Here is a 23,209-nt window from a genome sequence, read left to right on the forward strand (position 1 = left end):
CCGGCAGGTAAGTGTATATAAAAGCTGGCCGAAAAGAGCTGGAACAGAGGACATCGTTACACTAGGAAATATGATATTTTAGGCTTTTTCCAAACCCTTAAGTGACTTTATTAGCCCCGCCCTCCCCTATATACTTTCCCATTCCGAATCGCACCCGCTGCAGCTCTCTAAGCTCCCGGTTCGGGGGAGTCACCGAATCCGCATGGTGATAAAACCGACTGTCAGTTGTGATTACATTGGCCCATGGCTCCACATGGCGCTCTTCATTCGATGGTTGGACTTGGAGCAAAGCACTCCATCTCGGGCAGTTTTTCGCGACACATCACGTTGTGCAGACGCTCAGAAATTTTTCTAGCCCGGAAGATCAAAACTGCGCCGGAAGGAACAAGTGTTGGAAGTTTCTTTTTTGTTTTCTTTCAACAAAATCTAATATATAAATGTGACTCTCATAAATTATTAGACTAATTAAATGGGGTATTTAGAAATAAATAAAAATATATAAATAGAAATATATAAGAATGAGATAAGAATAAACAACAAATTGTACATTTTCTTGAACGTTAATTTTAAAAATTAAAAATAAAATAACTTGGATATACACCAAGAATACAATTCTTCTTGCTCATGGATTTACTTCCATTCTGAGCTAAAATTCACTTGAGGGTTGTGACTATTTCTTGTAAAGCATTCTTTGGATGCTTGTTTTAGATTGATATAAGCTCTACAAATTCAGTAAGGTATGTCTTTAAGACTCTAATGACTTTATTTTCTATATATATATAGTTTTTAAAATGATAAGGAAAAATGTATCACAGCTAAAATAACGTAGGAATGAACGTGCAAAATATTTTTATTTGTGAACGTGTTTTGTTGAGAAAGTGGATGTGAAATCAGAGACTGTACCATTATCCTGCGACTAAAAAGAAGTTGCCCATCGAAGAGGTGAGTCAAGCACAAAAGTGATAATACTTTCTTGAGTTCCCGCCAATTCACTGTGAGGGTATAGTGTTCTTTCTTTTCTATATATGTACGTACATATTCTGCCAAATGTGAACAAACTGGGGTTGAAAATGAGAAATGTTCGAATTAAGTTGTATAAATATCCTTATTTCTTTTTAAAAATCTTGAAAAAAAAGTCTAATACATATTGGTTAATGTGGAACGTTTAATATTCCTATTGTGCAGAATTATAAATTTAAAAAAATGAGAGAAAATCCATTAATAAATAATGTAGTAAATACTAAAAAGAAGTTAGTTCGTAATCGAATAGACTCATTTTTTTTTTCAATGGGTTGCATTCTGTGATCCAAGAGATCATTAAAACCGTTGAAATTGAAAAAATTCTTGAATTTTCAACGATTTCTTGCTCGCAAAATAGAACTCAATATTCTAGAAAAAATATCATTGTTGGTATATTTCATCATAATATTTTAGCTTATCTTCAACAATTGTATCATATTAAGTGTCTATTTACCAACATTATTTTACTATTAGAAAAAAATTCTTGATCTGTCTAACATTTCAGTTTCACTCACTTGAGTTAGATACCGAGCAGGTGCGAGAAAATATGTTAGTTGCAGACGTCGGGTCATATATGGAGTGTTTGTGAGAAGAACTCAGTGATAATTGCATCCATGGATGTTTACCTCAAGAAGTTACCTGTCGTTGACAGTCGTCATCTTTCCAAGTATATACAGCTATTGTTAGATATTCTCAGGTCTTCTCTACCGAGGGGAGATTTCATTCGGGTGGAACTCTAGGAAGAAAGCGTCTCACAAGGGTGCCAATCAATTGGGCGCGAAGGGTGGTTTATCCCATTGAAATCATCCCTTCGCTCCCAACAAAGTAGATTTACCACGCAATCTTAAACCCCCAAAGAGAATCATGACATTTCTATTCTATTTTTTCTATATATATATATATATTTTTTAATCATTAATAATCGTTTGATCTATATAGATAACTATTCGTATCTACTACAAGCAAAATTAGCTTCTTTGAATTTTCGATTTTCACAAGATTTTTTTTTATCTATATTTTTTTCATTTTTTATTAAAGAATGATTCTCAAAAAAAGTTTTTTTTATGATATCCAACTATGCCAAATCCTTTTAAAACTATTGATCATATATGTATAGATATTTTATGTAGGTACTTATTATTTAATAGTAAAACTTGTGAGCAAAAGGGTCAAATATCGGGGAAATCATCTGAATTGATGGAACCCGTAATAAAATTTAAAAAAAAATAAAAGGGTCAAATTGAATTTATAGAGAATAATATCAACAATTACCATACCTACTTAATTCGTTAAATGTTGGGACTATACTCTTTTAACGTGGTAATTATGGAGATTATGGGAAAATTTTTTGATTACATTCTATAAAAGCTTGCTGCATAATGCACAAGTTAGTATGAAGATAGATAGTATTTTTTTCAAGGACATATCAGGATATTCTAGTTTTAAAAAATCTAGAAAAAAACGTCCAAAAAGGTTTTTAAAAAACTATAAATTATTTTAATTAGTATTTTTGGTTTTTATTCCAATCATTTGTAGTTGAAATCTTTAAGAAAAAAAGAGCTTTTTTTTAAATCCTTTTCTTTAATGAATCATACACCCACAACACAGTGGTGATTGTGTTGAGAAAGAATAGAACAAAAGGTATAAATTTTCAAATTAAATAGCATTTCTCATGTACACCAAATATCTTTACAAGCCTTACATTGTACAAAAGGGTATCCTCTATAAAATTACTTGTGCACAAAATGTTTTCATCTATATCTGGACTATTGTTGTTGTTGTTGTTGTGGGAAAGCGCGCGGCGTCCGGGCGGCCATATGCGCTTGAAACAGCTTTAGCATTTGCACCGCACTCGCGATATTCGCGTTTAGCCCCTGTTTTTTTGTTTTTGTTTTTTTTTTTTGTTTTTTTTTTTTTTTTTATATTTCGTTTATAAGTTGCACTTTTTCAAGGAAGTCAAACACTTTTTTGATCGATCGCGCACTGGCTTGGCTTCCGAGGTCAGTATGGAGGGATATACCTCCCACTTCACTTCTTTCGTTGCGGTAAACAGCACAATCTTCCAACACGTGCTGCACAGAGACGACAACACGCACATCTTCGTCCGAACAGAAATCGCATATCGGGGGCTGAGCACCGACCATGCGATAGGAATGGGTGAGTCTGGAGTGGCCTACGCGTAATCTGGTGAGAATTGTTTGGAGTCTTCTGTTCAGGACGGGGTGAGGAAGTTTTTGGGGGTCGTCACAAATGCTTCTCAGCTTATTTTCCTCCGAGAGGTTGGCCCAAGCCGCTCCCCTCCGAGAAATCCACTTCTCTTTGCATCGTCTTTGGAGGTCTACGAGCGGCACTGAGATGTCCTCCACCGTCCGCTTGGAGGCCGCATCTCCCGCCAGCTCGTCCGCCTTTTCATTACCAGCGATCCCACAGTGCCCAGGAATCCAGACAATGCGAGTGTCGTGGGGATTGCTATAAACAAGCATCTTTATATTTGTGATTGTGGGGTGATGGTTGTCGCTACCACCGAGGGCCTGCACAACCGAAAGGCTGTCAGTGAGGATCGCCGTCCTGCCCTGATGTGGTGACGCCACAGATAATGCGTGGTGCACAGCTTTTGCTTCGGCAGAGAAAATGGACACAAGGCCGCTTGTAGACACTGAGCAGGACAGCCCCGCGTCCCCGGAGAACACTCCAAATCCCGTGCCACTCTCCTGCTTTGAGCCGTCAGTATAGTAGCAGCTGTATCCTCCCAAGTGGGATAGCTTTTCCTGGAAAAGGATCCTGTATGTTTTGGAAGGAGTGATCTCTTTCCTAAGCTGTGCCAAGCTTATATCCAGACACTCAGGGTTAAACCTCCACGGGGGGAATGGGCAGACCTGGTTTAGCTGTCGTGAGAACTCCGGCAGCTCCAGTCGGGACAGAGCCTCCCTGGCCATGTCCACCACCGACACCAGGCGTCTCCTTCCGCCACGGCGGCCCTCCACGCTCCGGAACTCTCGATGTAATATATGTTTTGGCTCGTAACGGATTTTATTAGCCCACCTCACCAGTTGGAGACTCCTTCGCTCCTCGAGGGAGGGAACGTTTGCCTCTGCAAGTACACTGATTGTGGGAGAAGACTTGAAAGCACCCGTTGCCAGTCTAATTGCCGTGTTGAAGACTCCATTGATTGTGCTGAGAGTTGTTTTGGAGGCGGTTCCAAAGACCTGAGAGGCATAGTCACACTTACCTCCCAGCAACGCTTGGGCAATATGAAGAAGTTGCCTTCGATCACTGCCCCACTTCGTGCTGCTGAGGATTCTAATGATTCTAAGTCTTTTTAAGCAGCTGGATTTAAGCTCCTGCAGGTGCTTTCTGAAATTTAGCTTCTCATCAAAGAGGACTCCCAAGACTCTGAGGACAGTTGTAGGTTCAATAGGAATTCCGTACAAGCTGTGCCTCGGTGGTTCGCAACCCTCTAGTCTGCAAAAATGTATAAATTTGGTTTTTTCGGCCGAGAATTTAAAGCCAAATTCTCTCGACCACGTTCCCAAAGTCTCCAACGCATTCTGGATAATGTTTTGAAGTTTTCCTCCCTTTTTACTTTTAGCGAAAATGATGAGGTCATCTGCGTAGAGAAGATGTTCGACAGAGATCATCGATAAGGAATGTGAAACCGAAGCTATGGCAATCAGGAACAGAGGAACGCTAAGCACACTTCCGGTAGGAACTCCATTTTGCTGACACTGTGATTCGGAGAAGGTGTTGCCTACTGCTACGGTAAAGGATCTGCTTGACAAAAAGTCCTCCAAATATTTGAGGATTCTTCCCCGGAGGCCCCACATCTTCAGCTGGTTAATAATATTGATTCTCCAAACTCTTTCGTAGGCCTTTTCCAAATCGAAGCTCACCCAAGTCACGTGCTCCCTCGCATTCAATGCTCTCACCGTATAGTGCTGAAGAAGAGCCAAGTTGTCCGTTGTGGATCTTGCCTTCCGAAAGCCGGACTGGTTGTTGGGGATAAGTTCGTTAAATTCGAGCCACCACATCAATCTTTCAGCGACCATCTTCTCCATCACCTTGCCGAGACAACTGAGGAGGGAGATAGGCCTATAACTACTCGGCTGGAGGGGATCTTTACCTGGCTTTGGTATGGGCACCACCACCGCATTTTTCCATTGTACTGGAAAATGCCCTGCCGCATAGATTCGATTATAAAGAGACAGCAATTCATTTCGTTCCGGGGGAGGTAATTTTTTCAACATAGAGTATGAGATTTGATCATTGCCAGTTGATTTTCCTTTCACTTTATTAAGGGCAGAATTCAATTCCCACGGGGCGAAATCATCATTAAGGTCATTTATTTCATAATCATTTGGAACTATGTTTAGCTGATGCAGTTGATTTCGAACGTCGATCTCTGCTTCCGTCAGATCCAAGTCATCAGAATTTGCACTGAAAGTTTGGGCTAAGACATTTGCTATCTCCTTTTGATCGGTTGTATGGCCATTTAAGGTGAGTATCTCCGAAGGCCCTGCACCTTGAAAACGCCCACTCAGTTTCCTCATTTTTTCCCAAACTTCTTTTGCTGAGGTCGAGGCATCTATACATTCCACATAAGCCTGCCATGATTTTCTCTTGCCTTCAATGACTAAATTCTTAGCCTTCCTTCGCGCTATCTTAAATGCACTCAAGTTTTCTGACAGTGGACTTCTCCTGTAGAGACGAAAAAGCCTTTTACGTTCCCTAATTGCATCTCCTATCTCTCTTGTCCACCAAGGGACATACTTTTTTCGTATTTGCGTACTAGTTTTCGGTATGAAGGTTTCGGCCAACTTTAAGATTTCACCAGAGAATTTGTCCACTTGGTCGGTGAGTGGAATAGGTTCAGATTGTGTTAATTTTCCGTGTATTGAACGTTGGAAAGACGCCCAATCGGCTTGCTCCTCCCGCCACCTTTTTCGTCTTGTAATATTGACCCTGGCTTCTAGGCTGGTGAGGATAACAGGGAAATGATCGCTGTTATAGATTTCCTTAGCAACTTCCCAGTTAAAGGAGAGGTTTAGAGCTGGTGAACAGATTGAGAGGTCTATGGCTGAAAGAGAGCCATGTCCCGAACTGAAATGCGTGGGGCTGCCATCATTCATAACTACCAAATCATTCTCAAAGACAAATCTCTCAATAACTCTGCCTCTTGTGCTGGTGGAGGTGGATCCCCAGGTCGTACTATGTGCGTTAAAATCCCCGAGAATGAGAAGCGGGGTGGGTAGCTGCGTAAAAAGGTTTTGCAAGTCTTCAGGATTTGTTCTTTCATTTGGGTTCAGGTACAAGGAGCATACAGTTAGGTTTTTCCCTTGAATTCTTGTTTGCACTGCCGTACATTCCAGTGGGGTTTGTAGGCGTACTTCCGAAGCTTGCTGGTGTGATTTTATTAAGACTGCTGTGCCGCCCTTCGCTGTGTTGGATGGATGATTATTGTGGAAAATTTGAAAGCCATTGAGAGTAGGGGGGGAGCGACTGGTGAGATGGGTCTCTTGCAGGGCAATGACGAAAGGGTCAAAATCCTTAACCAATAGATTAAGATCGACAAAATTGTTGAAAAAACCATTTATATTATATTGAATAATCTTGTTCATAATTTTTATTTATATAAAAAAAAAGGACGGAAGAGCCATTGAGTTGGGCTAATCCGTCTGCATATTTGTAGTTGACTGATTAGGATCGATTTTTTTATTTGCATCTTTATTTACAGGCGACTGGAACCCCTCCTTGGAAGGTGTTCCTGTGTTTTTTGCAGCTAATAATTGTTTACAAGCTAATATTTCTTGGAGAGCTTCTTCTTCCGGCGGAGTTTCTTTGGTGGATTGTGAAATTGCAGGTTGAGAGTGAGTATTGGGAATTTCCATCGGCGTCGGTGGATTACTTTTATCTTCCGAAGCACTAGAGTTTTTTCTTGACCTTGAGTTGCGAATTACGAATCCCTCGAGAGTGTTGGAATTCGGCTTTTTGAACGTCTTCCTCTCTTTCTCAGCTCTTTGGATGGCTTGATCAAGAACTTCCTCTTCTGTCATTTCGGAATTAAGACGTTTCCGTTGCCGGCTTCTAGACAAATCTCTTGTTTTTTTGGCTTTATTGTGGACTGTTGTAGGGATTGGCGGTTTCTCATGAGCAGGAATTGGTGCCAATTGAGGCTTGTTTTTCCCCTTTTTTTCGTGGCTTTCTTGAAGAGTTGGGAAGTTGACATTTTCCTCCGAAAGAGGCAGGAAGAAGTTTGCGACTGGGATGAAACCATATGGATTTTTTCTGCTTGCGCGTGGGAAAATCATTTCCGCCTCGTTACGACACATGTTGTTTGCTGCCATCGCTGAGCGAATATTGTTCTGACGGATTCTTTCTGGGCAATTTTCTTCGGTAGATTTGTGTTTTCCTCTGCATAGGATACACTTGAGCTCGCTCTGGTAGCATTCCTCCTCGGTATGCTCACCCCAGCATCTTGGGCATTTCCCTTCCGTGGATTTACACTTGCTGACTCCGTGGCCAATTCTCCAACATCTCCGGCACTGAATCAACCTCATGATGAATGGTTCACATCGCATCCTAACGTAGTTTATGAAGAGATATTGAGGAATAGATTTCCCATGGAAAAATATTTTCATTCTCTTTGTAGGGTTTAAGCCACTTACCCCATCTTTCGTTTCTTGCCGTTTGATTCTCTCCACCTTGCATACCTTGAATTGTCTACCATCAATTCTCGACATGATGTCATCATTTGTGTATTCAATGTCCACATCAAAAATGATTCCGCAGCTGGTCACAAAGTACAGTGGTATGAACAGTTTGAAGCCACTGGCTTTAAACTTCTCTTCCGAGACAATGCGATTTGCAGTGTCTGCATTTGTGCAGTGGATAACCACCGAATTTTTCCCAATTTTCACGACCTCACTTACTTCACCCTTCTTGCACACTTTGTCCAACAAGTCATTAAGAGCCAAAGGGCTAATGTTGTCTTTAGTTGCTAACACTCGGAAGCCATTGTATTCGACATCGCGCAAATAAGAGTTACTGTGGGGCTCCCCCTCTGCCTGAGGGGGGTCCCGGGTTTTCCCCGGGGGGGTCACTCATACTTCACACCCTCGACGATACGGTGGGGTGGATTTTTCACTGAGAAGGCGAAAAAGAAGAAAAATTCACAGGGGCAGTGAGTACAGAGAGCAAAAAAACGCTATCTAAAACTTGATATAAGCCGAGCACAATCAACGAGCAGCTGCTCTCGATGAAAGCCACAGGCATATGAAAAGAGACACAATCAGCAAGAAGCTATGAATTATTGGACAACCCTTTAAGGTGCAATAATGGAACAGTGCACATATGAATTATCGTGCAAATTCCTTGAAATTTTCCCGAAATTTTTCTATAAATTTCAAGAGTAATTTTGCGATTTTTAATGTATTTATATTAAAAATATAAACGCTTTAATAATTTGTTTGCGAATATTTTTTAAAAATAAAAAAAACTACCAATATTGACATAGCATATGTTAGGTACACGGTAAATTAAAAAAAATGCATTTTAAAATTTTTTATTTCAAAATTCTTCTCTGACAACATAAAAACATAAAAAAGAAGTTTGAAAATTTAATCTCCAGAGACCTTAATAATGAAGAAATAAATGTCTTGATGCAAAATAGTATGGAGTAGACAAAAGGAATATACACACACTGTGAGCTTTCAAAATTATCTCTTTCTCATTTATGGAATAAGAGGCACATTGTCTCATTGTTTCAGCCAGTGCTTCAGAAAGCGCCAACAATGGTTGAAAATTATATTTGATTGTTAGCTGCAGGGGAAGTTGATGAATAAGTACAAAATGTTGCCATGCTAAAGGTGGGAAAATTCAAATGCGAAAGGTGTTAAAGATAATTCTTTTAAGTTTACTAGAGTGCGATTGTGGGTGCAAAAAAAAGGACGATGATGGCAAAATGTAAATTTTCATTTTGGGATGTATGCAAGATTGACAAATCAAATTCACTTAGAAATAGTACCTACATATGTATGTACGTACATACATACATATATAGTGATGAAGTGTTGGTATAGATATTTGCGCAATTTGCAGATGAAGCTGGACATGGTGAGTGGACAAACAGGAACGTAAAAGTTGCCTTCATTATTAAGCTCCTGCAATTAAACATTCAAATGTGTATCTCCTTGGTGTTTTTAGTGTTGGCGACGCTATAACCTCTGACCCCTCCGCTGTGTCTCCTTCATGCTCCAAGAATTACACATGTTTATGGCACACAATTCCCTCTGTGACTCTCCGTTTGCCTCTTTTTGCTACACACACATACAGCACACTAAAATCACCACTCTTCGAAACCACCCCCTACCCTCCATTTAAGAGCAGCACCCGGGATTCTCAAACCCCTCTTTTGCAGAGAGAGATGGTGTAAATTCACATACAGCAAAGTCAAAATTTCCCCTTTCTCCACCTCCACCCTCTACCTTGTGCTGGATTTTCACACACAAATGTGCATTATGGTGCTTTCACAAATTCAAACAAACATTTCCATATTAAACTCTATATTTAAACACTTTCGGGCGTGATAATTAAATTCCAAGGAATTATCACCTCCGCAGAATGCCCAGAAGGGGATATGTGTACTGCAAAAAAGAGACCTTTGGGCGTGATAACACATATTTATTCAATTTATATATTCTCTCTATAATTTTTTTGTAAGATTCTTTTTCGTATTTAGTGGGGGTTTCCTTGGTATAAATAATAATGCCCTAATATCATGTCGCCTTTTACTTTTTTTATCAATGAAAAATGTATTTTTCTAATTATAGGAAAAAATAATAAACAAGGAGTTTTATTATATCTTTTGAAATTAACACAGAATTCTGTTAGTCAGTGTAAATTCTTTGATAAGAATTATCAGCATATTCGACGTTATGCGGAGTAATGAATTTAGATTAATGGTTGATTTAAGGTAGGTATAAAGTATTATGCATAAAGTTTCTTTAGGATAAACTTTACATGATTAGTGCTGGAGCTTCGAAACTTTGCGTTGAGAATACATTTTCTGGAAAATCTGTATTTTCCTGCACTGAAAATTCGTTCCTTTTGAATATCTACTCACAGAGTATATATCTACTATATGTATGTAATGTATGTAAGTATCGATAAATGAGTCCATCATTTTCCTCTTCTCCTACTCAATCTATCTCTGTCTCCCTCTCTCATCCAATGAAAATTAATTATTGAAACAGTTTAATTGATTTAGCATTTTGGGTGAAAATGTTTGAATCGCAATGAAAGTACAATTTGTCCCTTCATCATCATCAAACGTTAGAATTCCTATATAACGTGTGTTTGTGTCAATATATTGAATGATACAAGAGTGGGGGAGGTTTGAAAATTTATCAAATCAATTAAACGACAGCATTTCTCTCTCTATATATACAATATATATTTATTAGAGTCAAATGGTTCTCATGAGAACAACGCCATTGCTTCATTCCATGCTATCACATATGACTTTACACCTCCCTGGGCAAATATTTCAATATTGTTTTATGATTCTATCAAACAATCAATCAATTTATTTAATACCGCAACTACAAAATGCACCAACCGCTCTCCCTTCCTAAAATCTGAATTGGGAAATGTTATGAGGAGAAAGAAGTTACCTATATGAATGATTTTGTATTATGATGAAGTACATATTTAGCAATATATAGACCCCTAGTGGATACCTAAATTATAAATTTAAATTGTGTTTAATTCATCAATTAGAGAATTATGGGGAATGCATTTAAAACCCCATCTAGGCCACAATTGTCATTGCTAATTACAACAGCTGATTACTAATTATTTACATGAAGCCAGGCGGTATTTGATCAGAAATTCCATTAATTCCACACTCATTAATAAATTATTTGATCGCCACAAACTATACGCAAATGATGTGGTATGATTTTGAAGTTTACTACATATAATGCTTTCTCTATAACTTACTCGACACAATAGAATCTCATCAATGCGAAATAAAAAGAAATGTTGAAGGTACAAAATTTATTTTTAAACATAAATTTCAGTAAAACAAAAAAAAAACAAATATCGAAATATATTTCGAAGAAATTTATCTGAAAGAAAAAAAATAATAATATACCAAATATTATGGTTTAGGCTAAAAGCATAAATAAGTCATATGTCCATTTATAAATATTATGCAGACGGACTTTCAGCCCTCCTTTTCATCACTAAAACTTCTCGAAATATAAATGTATACACATGGCAAAATTTATGACAAAATATCCATCAAAGTTTCTGTCATCTATGCCACCACCACAATGCATTTTGACCAATTTTGCTACCCCTCGTAATGCATTTTAGCATAAAAATTCTATAACTCATGATTCACATTTGTGAGTTTCATCTAGACTAACCCCTGCTTCTTCTACACATACACACCCACGCTCTCTAAAGAATAAGGAGGGTGTACCGCTGTATACACATATCCTTTTTAAGAACAAGGGGAGACTCAACAAAATCATCATCAATCATTTTTTACACTCTTCTTGAATCTTTGAATTCTTTAACGCATTTCAAATAAATATCCATCTCACAGTCATCTACTCCCTCATCTCACCCACATATTCTCATCCAGACAAAACGTACGGGAGGGAATATTACAAAAGTCCTTAAGATAAATATTGACAAAAATCACTCGAAGAGTTTTGAGATTGATTTTGGGTGTACGACGAATGTCTGGTTGGAGACAAAAGTTTATGGTGGAGAATTTTTAATGTAATTTCTTTCGAAAGGTTATATATACCTATATATATTTTAAAGAGGTTTGCAATTATTTGCAGAAAATGCAATTAATTTAAGTGATTGGTGATGAAATTCAGATTTATGCAAATCCTCTTCACGAATTATTTAATGAATAGCTATATATGTATGTACATGTACATATGTAGTATGTTATGTGCTTGAGATTTATTCATTGCCTTTACACCTACATAATCATTTTAATAATGCCGTCCAATGATAGCAATCATTTTACCTATTTATACACTAAAAACACCATTTATTCCATTTCTAAGATAAAAATGTAACTTTTCCACTTACATCATGTGATGTATATAAAGTTGCAAAAAACTTAGTTTAGTTTTTCAAATTATTATAACTTTTTAACCGTTGACAAAGCAATCAATCTATTTGAATAATGAGTTTCCGCGTCATTTTTCCAATCATATATACCTTCTTCCTTTAACAATAAATTTTCACACCTACACACACCTTTGTTTCTTGAATCACGGATGAATTTTGTCACATAGAGTGTAAGAAGTTTGTATTGTAAAACTTTTCTTTTACCTTCAAGATGGGAGATTTATCCACAAAACTTATACCTACTCAATTCTCTCACCTTCCTTCTTCATTCATACATTTATCGCATGATCGATAAATCTTTGAAAGACATCGGTAGCATAAATCAATGAAATGATGAGAAATTTGTTATAGATTTGGGAGTTAAGAATACTTATGTAGAAATTATTTAGTTAAAATATAAAACTAAATAATTGTAGCGTATATTGAAGTTTGATTGAAAAAAAAAAGAGAATTCTATCATTCCTAGCGTAAAAGGTCTCTTTTAGTCGCGTGTAATTTGCAAAAAGCAGACAAAAGCGTTGGAAATTGACGAAGTGAAAATGTTACAATTGCAAGCGTGCTTCAGAGACGGTATTTTGCCTTTGTTCACCATTCGAGGCGAAAGCTCAATGCGGAAAAAAGCTCTCTACACCATCAGCACATTTGCCCACGAGCAATTATCATTTGGCATCATTCAGTAATAGTAGTGCGGAGGCGGGGGTGATGGTGGCTGGGGAGAAGCTTTTTCAATGAATATGTTGCATGGAAAATGCAAGAGAAAATGCAGAGGCAATACAATTATTTTCGAGATACAACAGTAATTTTATATCAGTGTGTCCCTTTTGACACTATACTACCTCGTGCTGATTGCACTGTATATTGCCTGATTTTTTTTTGAAATATAAAAATGTAGGTTAACATGTTCATTTTGGAAGTTTTATGATTTTATTTTGAATCATTTTTTTAAATTTGCGTTATGTACAATTTATTCGTCATAATCTTTCCTTTATATACACATAAAAAAAAATGTAAATGTTGACCTGAGGCGAAATATTGCTGATCTATTTTTTATTCATATTAAAAGAAAAAAAAATACTTTTAAACTTAAACTTTCGGGGTATATATCGTAATGAAATTGGATGTTACATTATATGTATAGAGAGAATTCTCTTTTCGATGGCGTCATCAAATGGCGCGGAGGCATGCTATTTCTCTTATATATGCATAAAATGTGGGTGCATCGAAAATGATTGCATAAACAATCTATTAATCATCAAAGTGCTCCGAAGCAAACCCCCAACAGAGTCCACCAAAAACCCCCTCCGCCTTGTAATGGCGTTATACAGTGTGGCTGGGAATGTTGTTCGTTGCAGCTATATGGCCTCACCCTCGGGCGCAGAGCCCTCCCGAGGGGTACTGATTTTGAGGTGAGAGCAAGAGAGAGAGAGAGAGGATATTATAGTGAGAGAGAAAGAGAATCTAAATGTATTTATGTGTGCAGAGTCATCCCCGGACGCCCAGGAGTTGGGTGTATGTCGATGTTGGGAAATGGTGTGGTGGTTTCCGATAACATGCTTTTAATAATATCTCAATTTCCTGTTCATGCCACACAGAAAATCGGGGAGACGACCAAGGGGGTTCCCAAAAGCCACGTGGAGCAGGAGAAGGGGGCTGTGTGTTAGGAAAAGTGTGCGAGTGAGAGGGATAAAGTGAATATTTCATTTGGTTTTAAGCATCCATATACATATATAGCCATTTTGCAGTTAGCACAAGAATCATCAGAGTGAAAATTTTCATACCAATTTTTGAACCATTAAAAAAAATTCCACTATATGGTTGAAAATTGCATAGCCCCCCATTGAACTGAACTCTAACCTCCTCTTACTTTTCGATCTCTTATATAGAAATCATCACCAGAGAGCTTTTTACATGAATATGTATTTTTTTCATAATGCATTCATCATCAAGAGATTGATGCTCGTTCATCATACATACAAGGCAGATTTTTTTGGCTTCAAAAGAATGAGAAAAATTGATATTTTCATAAAAGAATATTTATTTATTCTTTCATTTTTAATTCACCTTTTAATAAAATGTTAACCCCGTCCTGAGTTCCTTCCTCTAACTCTAGGTGTATTGTAAGCAATATTGATAAAAACCTTTACAAAAGCATACGTTATAGGTTCTTTAGTTTCAAAAATTAGTTCACAAGTTTGATTCTTCTTCTCACATGGTCCATTGTAGTGAATATAGGGGAACTTTGGTGCTGCATCATTTAGTGTTTCTTGAAACCAATAGATATCTAAGAAACTAATTCTATATTCTTTGTAGTTTGAGAAGTGCAATGAGAACTTTTTTTTGTCCTTAACAACGATATCACGTACAACCGAAAACTTATCATCTTTTGCTAGATACGTTATTTGTGTATTAAATAGACCATCCTTGCAGTAGAAACTATTACCTTTGGAGTCTGTAAATTTTGAAATTTCAGTTCGTTCCACATTCCAGTTGTCTTTCTTATCAAATTTATAAGGAATACCATAGGGATCAATAAGTTTTGGATTAGGTCCAATATAGCGTTCTTTTAATAAGCAATTCTTATACTAGATGGAATACCGTAAATTTCAACTCTAGCATCTCTACGATCTTCATTCTTTTTGAATACTAATAAACAGTAAGATAAACCAATTCCTCCCCTTTGACAATAGATTGTACTTTTCGTTGGTTTCTTTGTGGTTTTATCTTTTGGAAAAGAAAATAATTTAATCGACGAAATACAGGCTGCACCGTTCTTCGCTTCAAAATTCACCGTAAAGTGTGTCTTGTTATTTGTACATGTGTAGTGTTGGAAAGATTCACAAGGCATTTTAGTTAAGTCGTATGTTGTAAATAAAAGCTCCTCGTCTATAAAGGAAAAATATTTTTTTTTAGAAAAAAAATGAATGTCTATGCCAACCTTGACAAAAAATATATAACTAACCTTCTTTTTCGTGCTGTCCAATAATATATTCATGACCATCTTGAAATCTTATTACTTCAATACTTAATCCCAGATAAAAGAGACTAAATATAAAAATTAAATTTACGGCACTTACAATTTAAAAAATCATTTTACATTTTAACTCATTCAATTGCAAAACTAAACTGAGTGAATTAGGGCTCAGTTTAAGATTTTATATATCAATTGTATTGCAAAACATTTTTTTTTGAATCAAACAATGTGATGCTTGTACAAATGGCAATGGTAACGCAAAGCTTTCGAAAACATCTGTTCAATATTGCAATTTATTTATTTTTAATTTTATCATAAAAATAGTTTCAGCTAATTTTAAAGAATTTAGAATTTATAAAATATTTTTAATGCAATTATAAAAGATGTTATCACTCGTAGCTGAATGCTAAAAGCTAAATTTTTACCTTTGGAAGATGTATTAGTTGCCATCGTTGGCATTGAGATTTGTATCAAATTTGTACAACAAATTTGCTGAATACTTTGACAAAACATATTTCTGTTCTCGCTAAAAACATGACTAGGTATATTATGATCGTTATTTAATTGAATTTGAAGAAGATTCTCAAGTGCAATTTGCAGTTGATTTATAATTTTTGTCACAGCTTCAATTTCATTAAAAGAATCCAATTGATCATTTGACGGTGGTAGCTTTATTTCCATTGGATCTTTTTTCTCCTTAACTTCATCTGCTAAGATGACTTCATTACTTTTTGTTAAAATTTCCAAATTACTTCCTGGTGTAGTAGTGTCTGAAACTAAAAGTTTCAATAGGAATAAAACTTAATTTTATAGGCAAGAATTTTCAGTAAATATAAATGAATAATCTCACAACTCTCAATGAAGAGGCTTAGAACTAAAACCACCAATAACTTCAACATTTCGCTTATACTTTTCTTCTTGACTGAAAAAATTTAATTTGAAAAATTACCTTTTATATGAATTCCCATTTACATTGTGAATGTTTTCAATTTTCTTATCCTGATGTTTATTAAAAATTTTGCGGGAGATTGAGAATTTGTTAAGCAACATAATATTTAATTTTTGTTTTCATTGTTGTGTGTTAACTTGTTGAGAGTTAATATTCTATTGATGTAATTTAATTCTTAAGTTTATGTGAGAGTATATAGAGTCTTTATTATGAAAAAAAAAAGATATGCATTGAGAAATTATTGAAGAAATTAAATAAACAAATGTCTGAATAAAGTAAAAATAATTATTTCTAATCGAGAAGTATATATCATTTAAAGCTTTACAAAATTTTATTTTTGACCATCATCGGAGATTTTTTGTTGTTGATATTTTTACAAAAGCTTAGTATACAGAAAGAGCACATATGTATGTAGGTATATGTGACTCATACAACCTTCATTCAATAATTTTATTTGTCATTTGATTATTTCTGCTTGGCTGAATATTTCGTAAGATGTGGATTTGAGTAAGAAAGAGGTTTCAAAATAAACACCTGCAGAAGTTTTTTTTTATCAAATTCCCTAATGTTTTATTTACAAAGTTAACCCATGGAAGAGGTTCTTTCGTCCTTCATGAACACTCTGCTGGTATTACATTGTGAACAAATGACCCTTTTCACAACATTTCGTACCCCGAATTTTCAGGCAAGAAGGTGGTGGGTTTTTGGCTGTGGAAGAGTAGGTGGTTCGAGATAGACAAATCATCGTTGCTGGAGGCTATTAGTCTACCATTAACTGAATATGAATCAGCAGAAAATTTCGAACGCATTTAATTTTATTTCAAGCTAAAGAGAGAAATGATTTATTGTTTCTGATGGGATTCACATTAAATACCAACACAAGCAATCATTTTCATTCACTCTCTCTCTCTTTATGAGGGGAGAAAAATTGAGAGAATAAGGAGGACTCTGTATATTTTCTATTCTATATTTCCAGTAGATTTTTTCTTCTTCAGTGTAAAACTCAATACATAGCAATGAATGGACGTTTGTTGGGGAGATGTTGGAGTTCATTATAAGACGCAACAAAATATGCAAAAGAGATACATTTCCTCTGAGATATCCAATTTAATCCGGCAACGCGATGGTTAGATTGGGCACAGGAAAGGGAAAAAGCGCTGACGAAACTTCCACACCAAGTGAAGTTGAAAGCTTCGCTCCGAGAGAAGATAGCTTTCAATTATTTCGTCCAGACTCTCCCCAAACCATACGCAGTTGAAAATTCCTTATTATTCGTTTTCTTTTGATTTTCTGCGGATATGACTTTACAATTCTCTTCCTTATTATGTTTCTCTTCTTCTTCATTTTTTTTACTCTTCAACCGCATCATAATTTGGTTTTTCTTACACAAAATTTACCTTGCACTTCCACTTTTTTCCACCTCATCATTTTCTTACATACTTCACTACATCCATTGAATGCTTCAATGAATATCTATATTCTATACCACACCACGCTGTGAAAGTGTTTTGGAGATTTTTGGCATCATACATAAATTCTTGAAGAATATTTAATATTTTTTCTTTCTAAATTACAAATGTTGAGTATATTTTTTAACAAATAATAATAATTTATTCTTAACTTGTGGTTGTTTTCCAAGACATTATCCTCCAAACTTCTTTTAAGAAATTACACACATTTATTACAGTTGAATTAAATTTGCCAAATCAACAGACTGGAAAATTCAACATTTCTTTTTCTTGGAAGAATCTCATGCTTAAGTTCAAGAATCTTTTCCGAAGAGATATTTTACACATTTAGAGAAATTGTTGGAGTATCTTATAATTTGAATATATTATTCCTACATATTTTTCATTAAAACATTTAATCTCCTATTATGTATTCTATTATATTAGATACTTTTTTTTGCATTATTTCCTGGTGGTCATGAACAAGTTTCATTTCATTTCAAAGTATGAACATTTGTATGGAGATTTAAAAATGAATTAGTAAAATTGAATTTGAATTTTCCACTTTACGCACATCAAAAATATTTCAATCACTTTGTAAGTTTTCTCGTAATAATAAGTTTACCTGTAGTTCTTCGCTCTTTGACGGTAAAACTTTTCACTCAACAATATTTTCCGAGGCAAGCCTGAGCAAAGTGCTCTTGAGATTCTACGCTTTCCTTAACGCTCTACTCTTTCTGTTTCCTTACTACACTACCCCTTCTGGATTATGTATGTATATAGTATGGTATATAACTGTTTTTCTTGTAGACAAGCCGAATATCAAAAGAAAATACTCAAAAGGCAACCCCGCATATAATTTGCCTCATCATATTTATATAAATTTGATTAAGATGAATAAATCAAGGAGGGAGTTTTATGTACGTACATACGTAGAGCTGGAATACAAGATATATACTATATATTTTCATTTCCTTCCAACCGCGAAGAACGCGTAATGTGATTAAAAGTTGACTTTACCACCCAAAAACTGTCCGAAAGTAAATTGAATGGATTTCATCAGTCCTCCAGGCGCATGGGGTTGTGGTCCTACTTATGGATGCAATGCATGCAACCATGGGGTGATTGTGCGCTGCACACAAAAGGGGCCTTTTCTACTGTATATACCAGATAGGAGACGTGAGGGTGATAGGTCCTTCCGCCAATAATTGATTATTTATTCAATCGGACAAATGGACTAAGAGGAAATTGCACGTTCTTTTTAGGGTTCGCACATTTTCTCCCAGAAATTTATGTATATCCCACGAAAGTCACAAAAGGGTCCGGCTGGAGAATTGATGTTAATATATAGGGTGAGTTTTTGAAATAGATATCATGAGGATTTTATCTTTTGTAAAAAAAAGTCGGAGTAAATTTCATTTGACGATAGTGTGAAAATTATACATTATATACGTATTTATCCTTCGATAAAAATATTGCAAAGGTCTTCAGCAGAAAAAGGATTTTGTCTTGAAAAATTAAAGAATATTTTTTCTGTTAATAATTTTTCCAATTGAATTTTGAAAAAAAAAATATTAATTTGGACAGGGAATGAATGTAGATTTCAAGGAAAAAAAATAATTCGGAAAAATGTATTCAGTGAAAAAATAATTTGCAAAACCAGACAAAAAGATTTTTTCAATAAAATACTTATTACCTACTATTTTTATATTTTAGTAAATTTTCATACAATTTTTCACCAATTGGTATATTTTTTCATAGCTGAATCGTCAATTAATGGGTTTCAGTATTTTTTGCATAGCAAAGTTAGATGAGATATTATGTAAGAAAGAATAAAAATTCTTTACGATTGAGTAAAAGGTGTTTATTCATTGACATAATGAAAAATCTTCATCAATCGTAAAACAATTCAATTAATTAAGAATTAACGTTTGTTATTTTGTAAAATATCAAATAGGAAAAAGAAATCGCTTTAAATGTTTCGACACATTCTGGAAAATTTCTTTGACATTTTTTTTGATTCTTTAAAAGATTATATCCATAAGGTCTAAATTGTTCTACTTTAATCTCTATTATCAGTTTAATCGCTATTAGTTCACGACATACCTACTTATATGTTTTTTGCAAGTGGGTGGTGGGTATAGAGACTTTAACCAAATTGTCATGCCATGAAAAATTCCACTAAATTATGTATACACGGCGGAAAAATGTCACATTGCGACTACCACAGGCGTTTAGCACGTAATTTTGCATGAATATCTTCACAAGTCGATTCAAGAGAGGAGAGCTTTTGGTGTGTACAAGAGTATGTTGGAAAAAAAGCGCACCCCCATTTATGTATGTATATATTTGTATATGTATGTGTACCTAACTCTGAGAACATCTCCCAATGTTGGCGAAAGCTTTGAGGGTTGGTGAGACATGAGTAAAAAAAATCCTGTCACGCCAGTGAAAAGTTAAATTGACATTTCCACCCAAAAAATGATCTCGTTTTGGTGAAACGTGCGGCTTCTCTACAAAAATCAAATTCGAATCAATCTGAATGCGTTCGTGCAAATGTTATGTAATTTTTGACACACCGACGAAAAATTGATTTCAGCACTCGCTCTTCGCCTAAAGGTGAAAGTATGCGGGGGTGGTGTAATTTGACAGCCTTTTAACACAATTTCTCATTTCTATGTGTTGGTATTTGTACGTATCTGTGTGAGGAAAAATGGAAAATTATACGTAAAAAAATAAACATCGGCTGGATTATTTTTTTTTTAATTTTCAAATTGTATAATGTCTTTTTACTATATGTATAGTTCTTTTTATAGTTGTTGAGGATTCTATTTAAATTTTGCGTATTCATTCGCATAAAATAACAAACCATGTTCCTCACAGTCCCAGACTCTGTTGAATGAAACAGGAAGGTTATACTCTTGCAATTTCATTTAACCAGATGGTATCTCATCCTGGGCTGTGTGAATATTCCAGAAAAGAAAATTGTGAATGCAGATAGCCACACCTATTCGGTGTTTTCTAGCCAACAGCAACAGTAGTGAGAATTATTAGGTAGAGTTCATACAATATATTGTATGTTAGTTTGAAGAAAAAAAATTAACCTATACGTAGGGGAATATGGTTTAAATCGAACCTCCAAAGATTTTTTTTAGATCAGAAAAACTCATTTAATGCCCTTTCAATTCACATAACTTTCTATTAGTTTTAACGTTTTATCGGTTTTTTAAGTAAAAGTGGATTAAAAAATGCTGTAACAAGTTCGAATTGACCCATGTTCTCCAAATACGAAGCATATCTTCTGAGCGAGAATTTTATTTTGAATTTGTAGCATCTTCTAATATAAGTTTTTCAGAAATACTAATTCAATAAAAAGAAATTCTTTCAGAATATAATTTTTGAATTATAATAATTAATTTTTTTTATTATTTCATTCTTGAATTTCTTGGTAATATGAACCTTACCTATTCATATAAAGAAATATGTGAAATATGTACGTTTTAGTAGATTGAAAGAATATGACCTGATGTACCACTTAGAGTACTGGATGTATATGTGTGTGTGTAAAATATGAGCTTTTGCGGGTAAAGTGGAAGAAAGAAGTGCAGCAGAAGGCAAAATGAAGAAAAAGAAGTGGTGAAGCTCGCGAAGCCACGAGATAATTCAAATTAATCGCTTTTTGAAGCTTCTACGAGGCTGAACTACGTCTTTTTTGTGGCTACACTTTCTCGTTTGCACTGCTTAATTACCATTTCACCATGCGTAAATCTTCAGAATGTTATATAAATCAAAAGGATAATCCAATAATAACATTATTATGCAAAAAGTTCTCTCTCTCTCATTCCCTCTTCTCATTCACTTCCTAGCTTCTGCCTTTTCGTCTTTCATGCGCTATACAACACAGCCATATACACACACCAGCCAGAATAGGATCCACCAAGCAATGGAGCAGCAACTCCTACTTCTTGCACATTCAACTACATAATGTAAAGCCATAATAATGAAATTCATCCGCTTCATCCTATGCAGGCAGCCAAAAAAGGAGAATGGGGGTTGGAATATATGAAACATTTTATATACATATATTCAAAATTATTTAAATAAATACACTCCCATGAGTAGATATAAACTTGTCTTCAAACTGCCGAGAAAGGATTGTGTGTGTGTGTGTGTATTTTAGAATTTTGCCATAGTTATACATCACCATCCCACCCAGTCGCAAAGTCCTCTTATGAAATTAAAAGTTTTACCCCCGGGAAGTGAGAGAATCCATGCACAGCAATTGAGTTGGCTCATCTTGAATGGGATCCCGCACCATCTCACTGCATGTATTTTACCACTATCATCCCCGCAGTGCATCACATAAAACTTTCAATGGCTTGGAAAAGATTTTTCTGTCATTTTTTCCCTCTTTGTTGTTAATACAAAAAACTATATAGGTATAAAAAAAACTATAAAGGTATATATATATATACATATGTATAGATCAGCTTTTAAGGGCTATGTTCCTTTTAATATTATCTTAAGAACTTATAGAAATTTTATACTTGTCAAACTTTTTTTTAAGGAAAATGCATAAACACGATATTAACCCTTTGGCTTAAAAATTGTTAAAATAAGAAATAGGGAATATTTAAATACTAGGTATTATGTTTCCTTTGTAATATTTAAGAAAAATAATTTCACTAAAATTTTTAATATTCTTTTTAAATTCCAAACTTATATACATTTTTCCACTGAATTAAAAAAATAAGTAATAATATTTTTTTTATAAATAAAACTTTTAATAGGAAGTTTAATTGATGGGTAACAAATCGAGGGATAATAATTTTACAGGTAACTACGTAGGTATTATACCATAATACAGAAAAGAAGGTATTATGTGATGATGAAGAACTTTTGCAAAATTGATGTATAAGAGAAAGTTTTCGGCAAGGCATTGAACACAACTTGTGTGTGCCTTTTGTCACACTAAAGTATGCTTGAAAGCATGCATTCCAATAGAGTAAAATTTATAATTTCATAAAAGTTTATTGCTGAGTGTGATAAGTATGATTTAGCAAGAAACTTTTGCACCTGTATATATCTCGTTTTCGTCTTGTGTAGGTAGAACTTCGCCACCGCGCTTTGCTGTCAATTTTGGGGCAATCGAGCGAATTATTAATATAAATTGAGTGTGAAATAAATAGAAATTCCTTCCATTTTGTGGAGGGTAGATTTTTTTTTATTTCTTTGACATCCCCCCAACTGACGAAGAGATGGCAAATTCATTGACTTTTATAGCTTGATCGGCGAAACACAAAAAAAGCGAAGAGACACATTTTTCCATCAATTTGACGGAAGGTATTTCCATCAATTTCCACTTACAATTCCCTGTACAATACATGCTATTGACAAACTGTGTTGGTATATCACCTTTTTTTCAGAGAATATCCACAAAATTGGTCTTCAATGAAACTGATTTCTTTTGATTTAGTACCTTTTCGAAACTGTTAAGTTCTTTTGTTGATTCTTTAAAAAAGATTCTTTAAAAAGACAAAATGTTTAGCGATTTCTTTATTCTTTTTTGCTTTTATAAAAGATACTGCGTGTTAAAATTATTTCCTCGAATAAGAAAAAAAAAAAAACATCTAAAACTGAAGAACCTTTTCCCTTCACGAGGCGCAA

General features: G+C 35.1%; 3 protein-coding genes across 3 annotated transcripts in view; 1 reads left to right on the forward strand and 2 right to left on the reverse strand.

The window, feature by feature from the left end:
• Positions 1-294: 294 nt before the first annotated feature.
• LOC129796640 (teneurin-m) overlaps positions 295-23,209 on the forward strand; it is a 124,230-nt gene continuing 101,315 nt past the window's right edge. The window contains exon 1 of the mRNA XM_055838736.1: positions 295-942. The gene's annotated coding sequence lies outside the window, so the exon portion shown is untranslated. The remainder of the gene's footprint in view (positions 943-23,209) is intronic.
• Positions 2,776-5,567, reverse strand: LOC129794534 (uncharacterized). Its single transcript, XM_055835287.1, has 2 exons — positions 3,041-5,567; positions 2,776-2,894 (listed from the first exon to the last, which is right to left on the reverse strand). The coding sequence occupies exons 1-2, from the start codon at positions 5,565-5,567 to the stop codon at positions 2,776-2,778; spliced, it is 2,646 nt and encodes an 881-aa protein (XP_055691262.1).
• LOC129796643 (lufaxin-like) lies at positions 14,190-15,284 on the reverse strand. Its single transcript, XM_055838747.1, is given in 3 exon segments — positions 14,190-14,753; positions 14,756-15,057; positions 15,134-15,284. Coding segments are annotated over 2 exon segments (768 nt in total). The 5' UTR covers positions 15,020-15,057; positions 15,134-15,284; the 3' UTR covers positions 14,190-14,249.

The sequence above is a fragment of the Lutzomyia longipalpis genome, chromosome 4 (genome assembly GCF_024334085.1).
Source record: "Lutzomyia longipalpis isolate SR_M1_2022 chromosome 4, ASM2433408v1".
In the NCBI taxonomy this organism is placed as follows: Eukaryota; Metazoa; Arthropoda; class Insecta; order Diptera; family Psychodidae; genus Lutzomyia; species Lutzomyia longipalpis.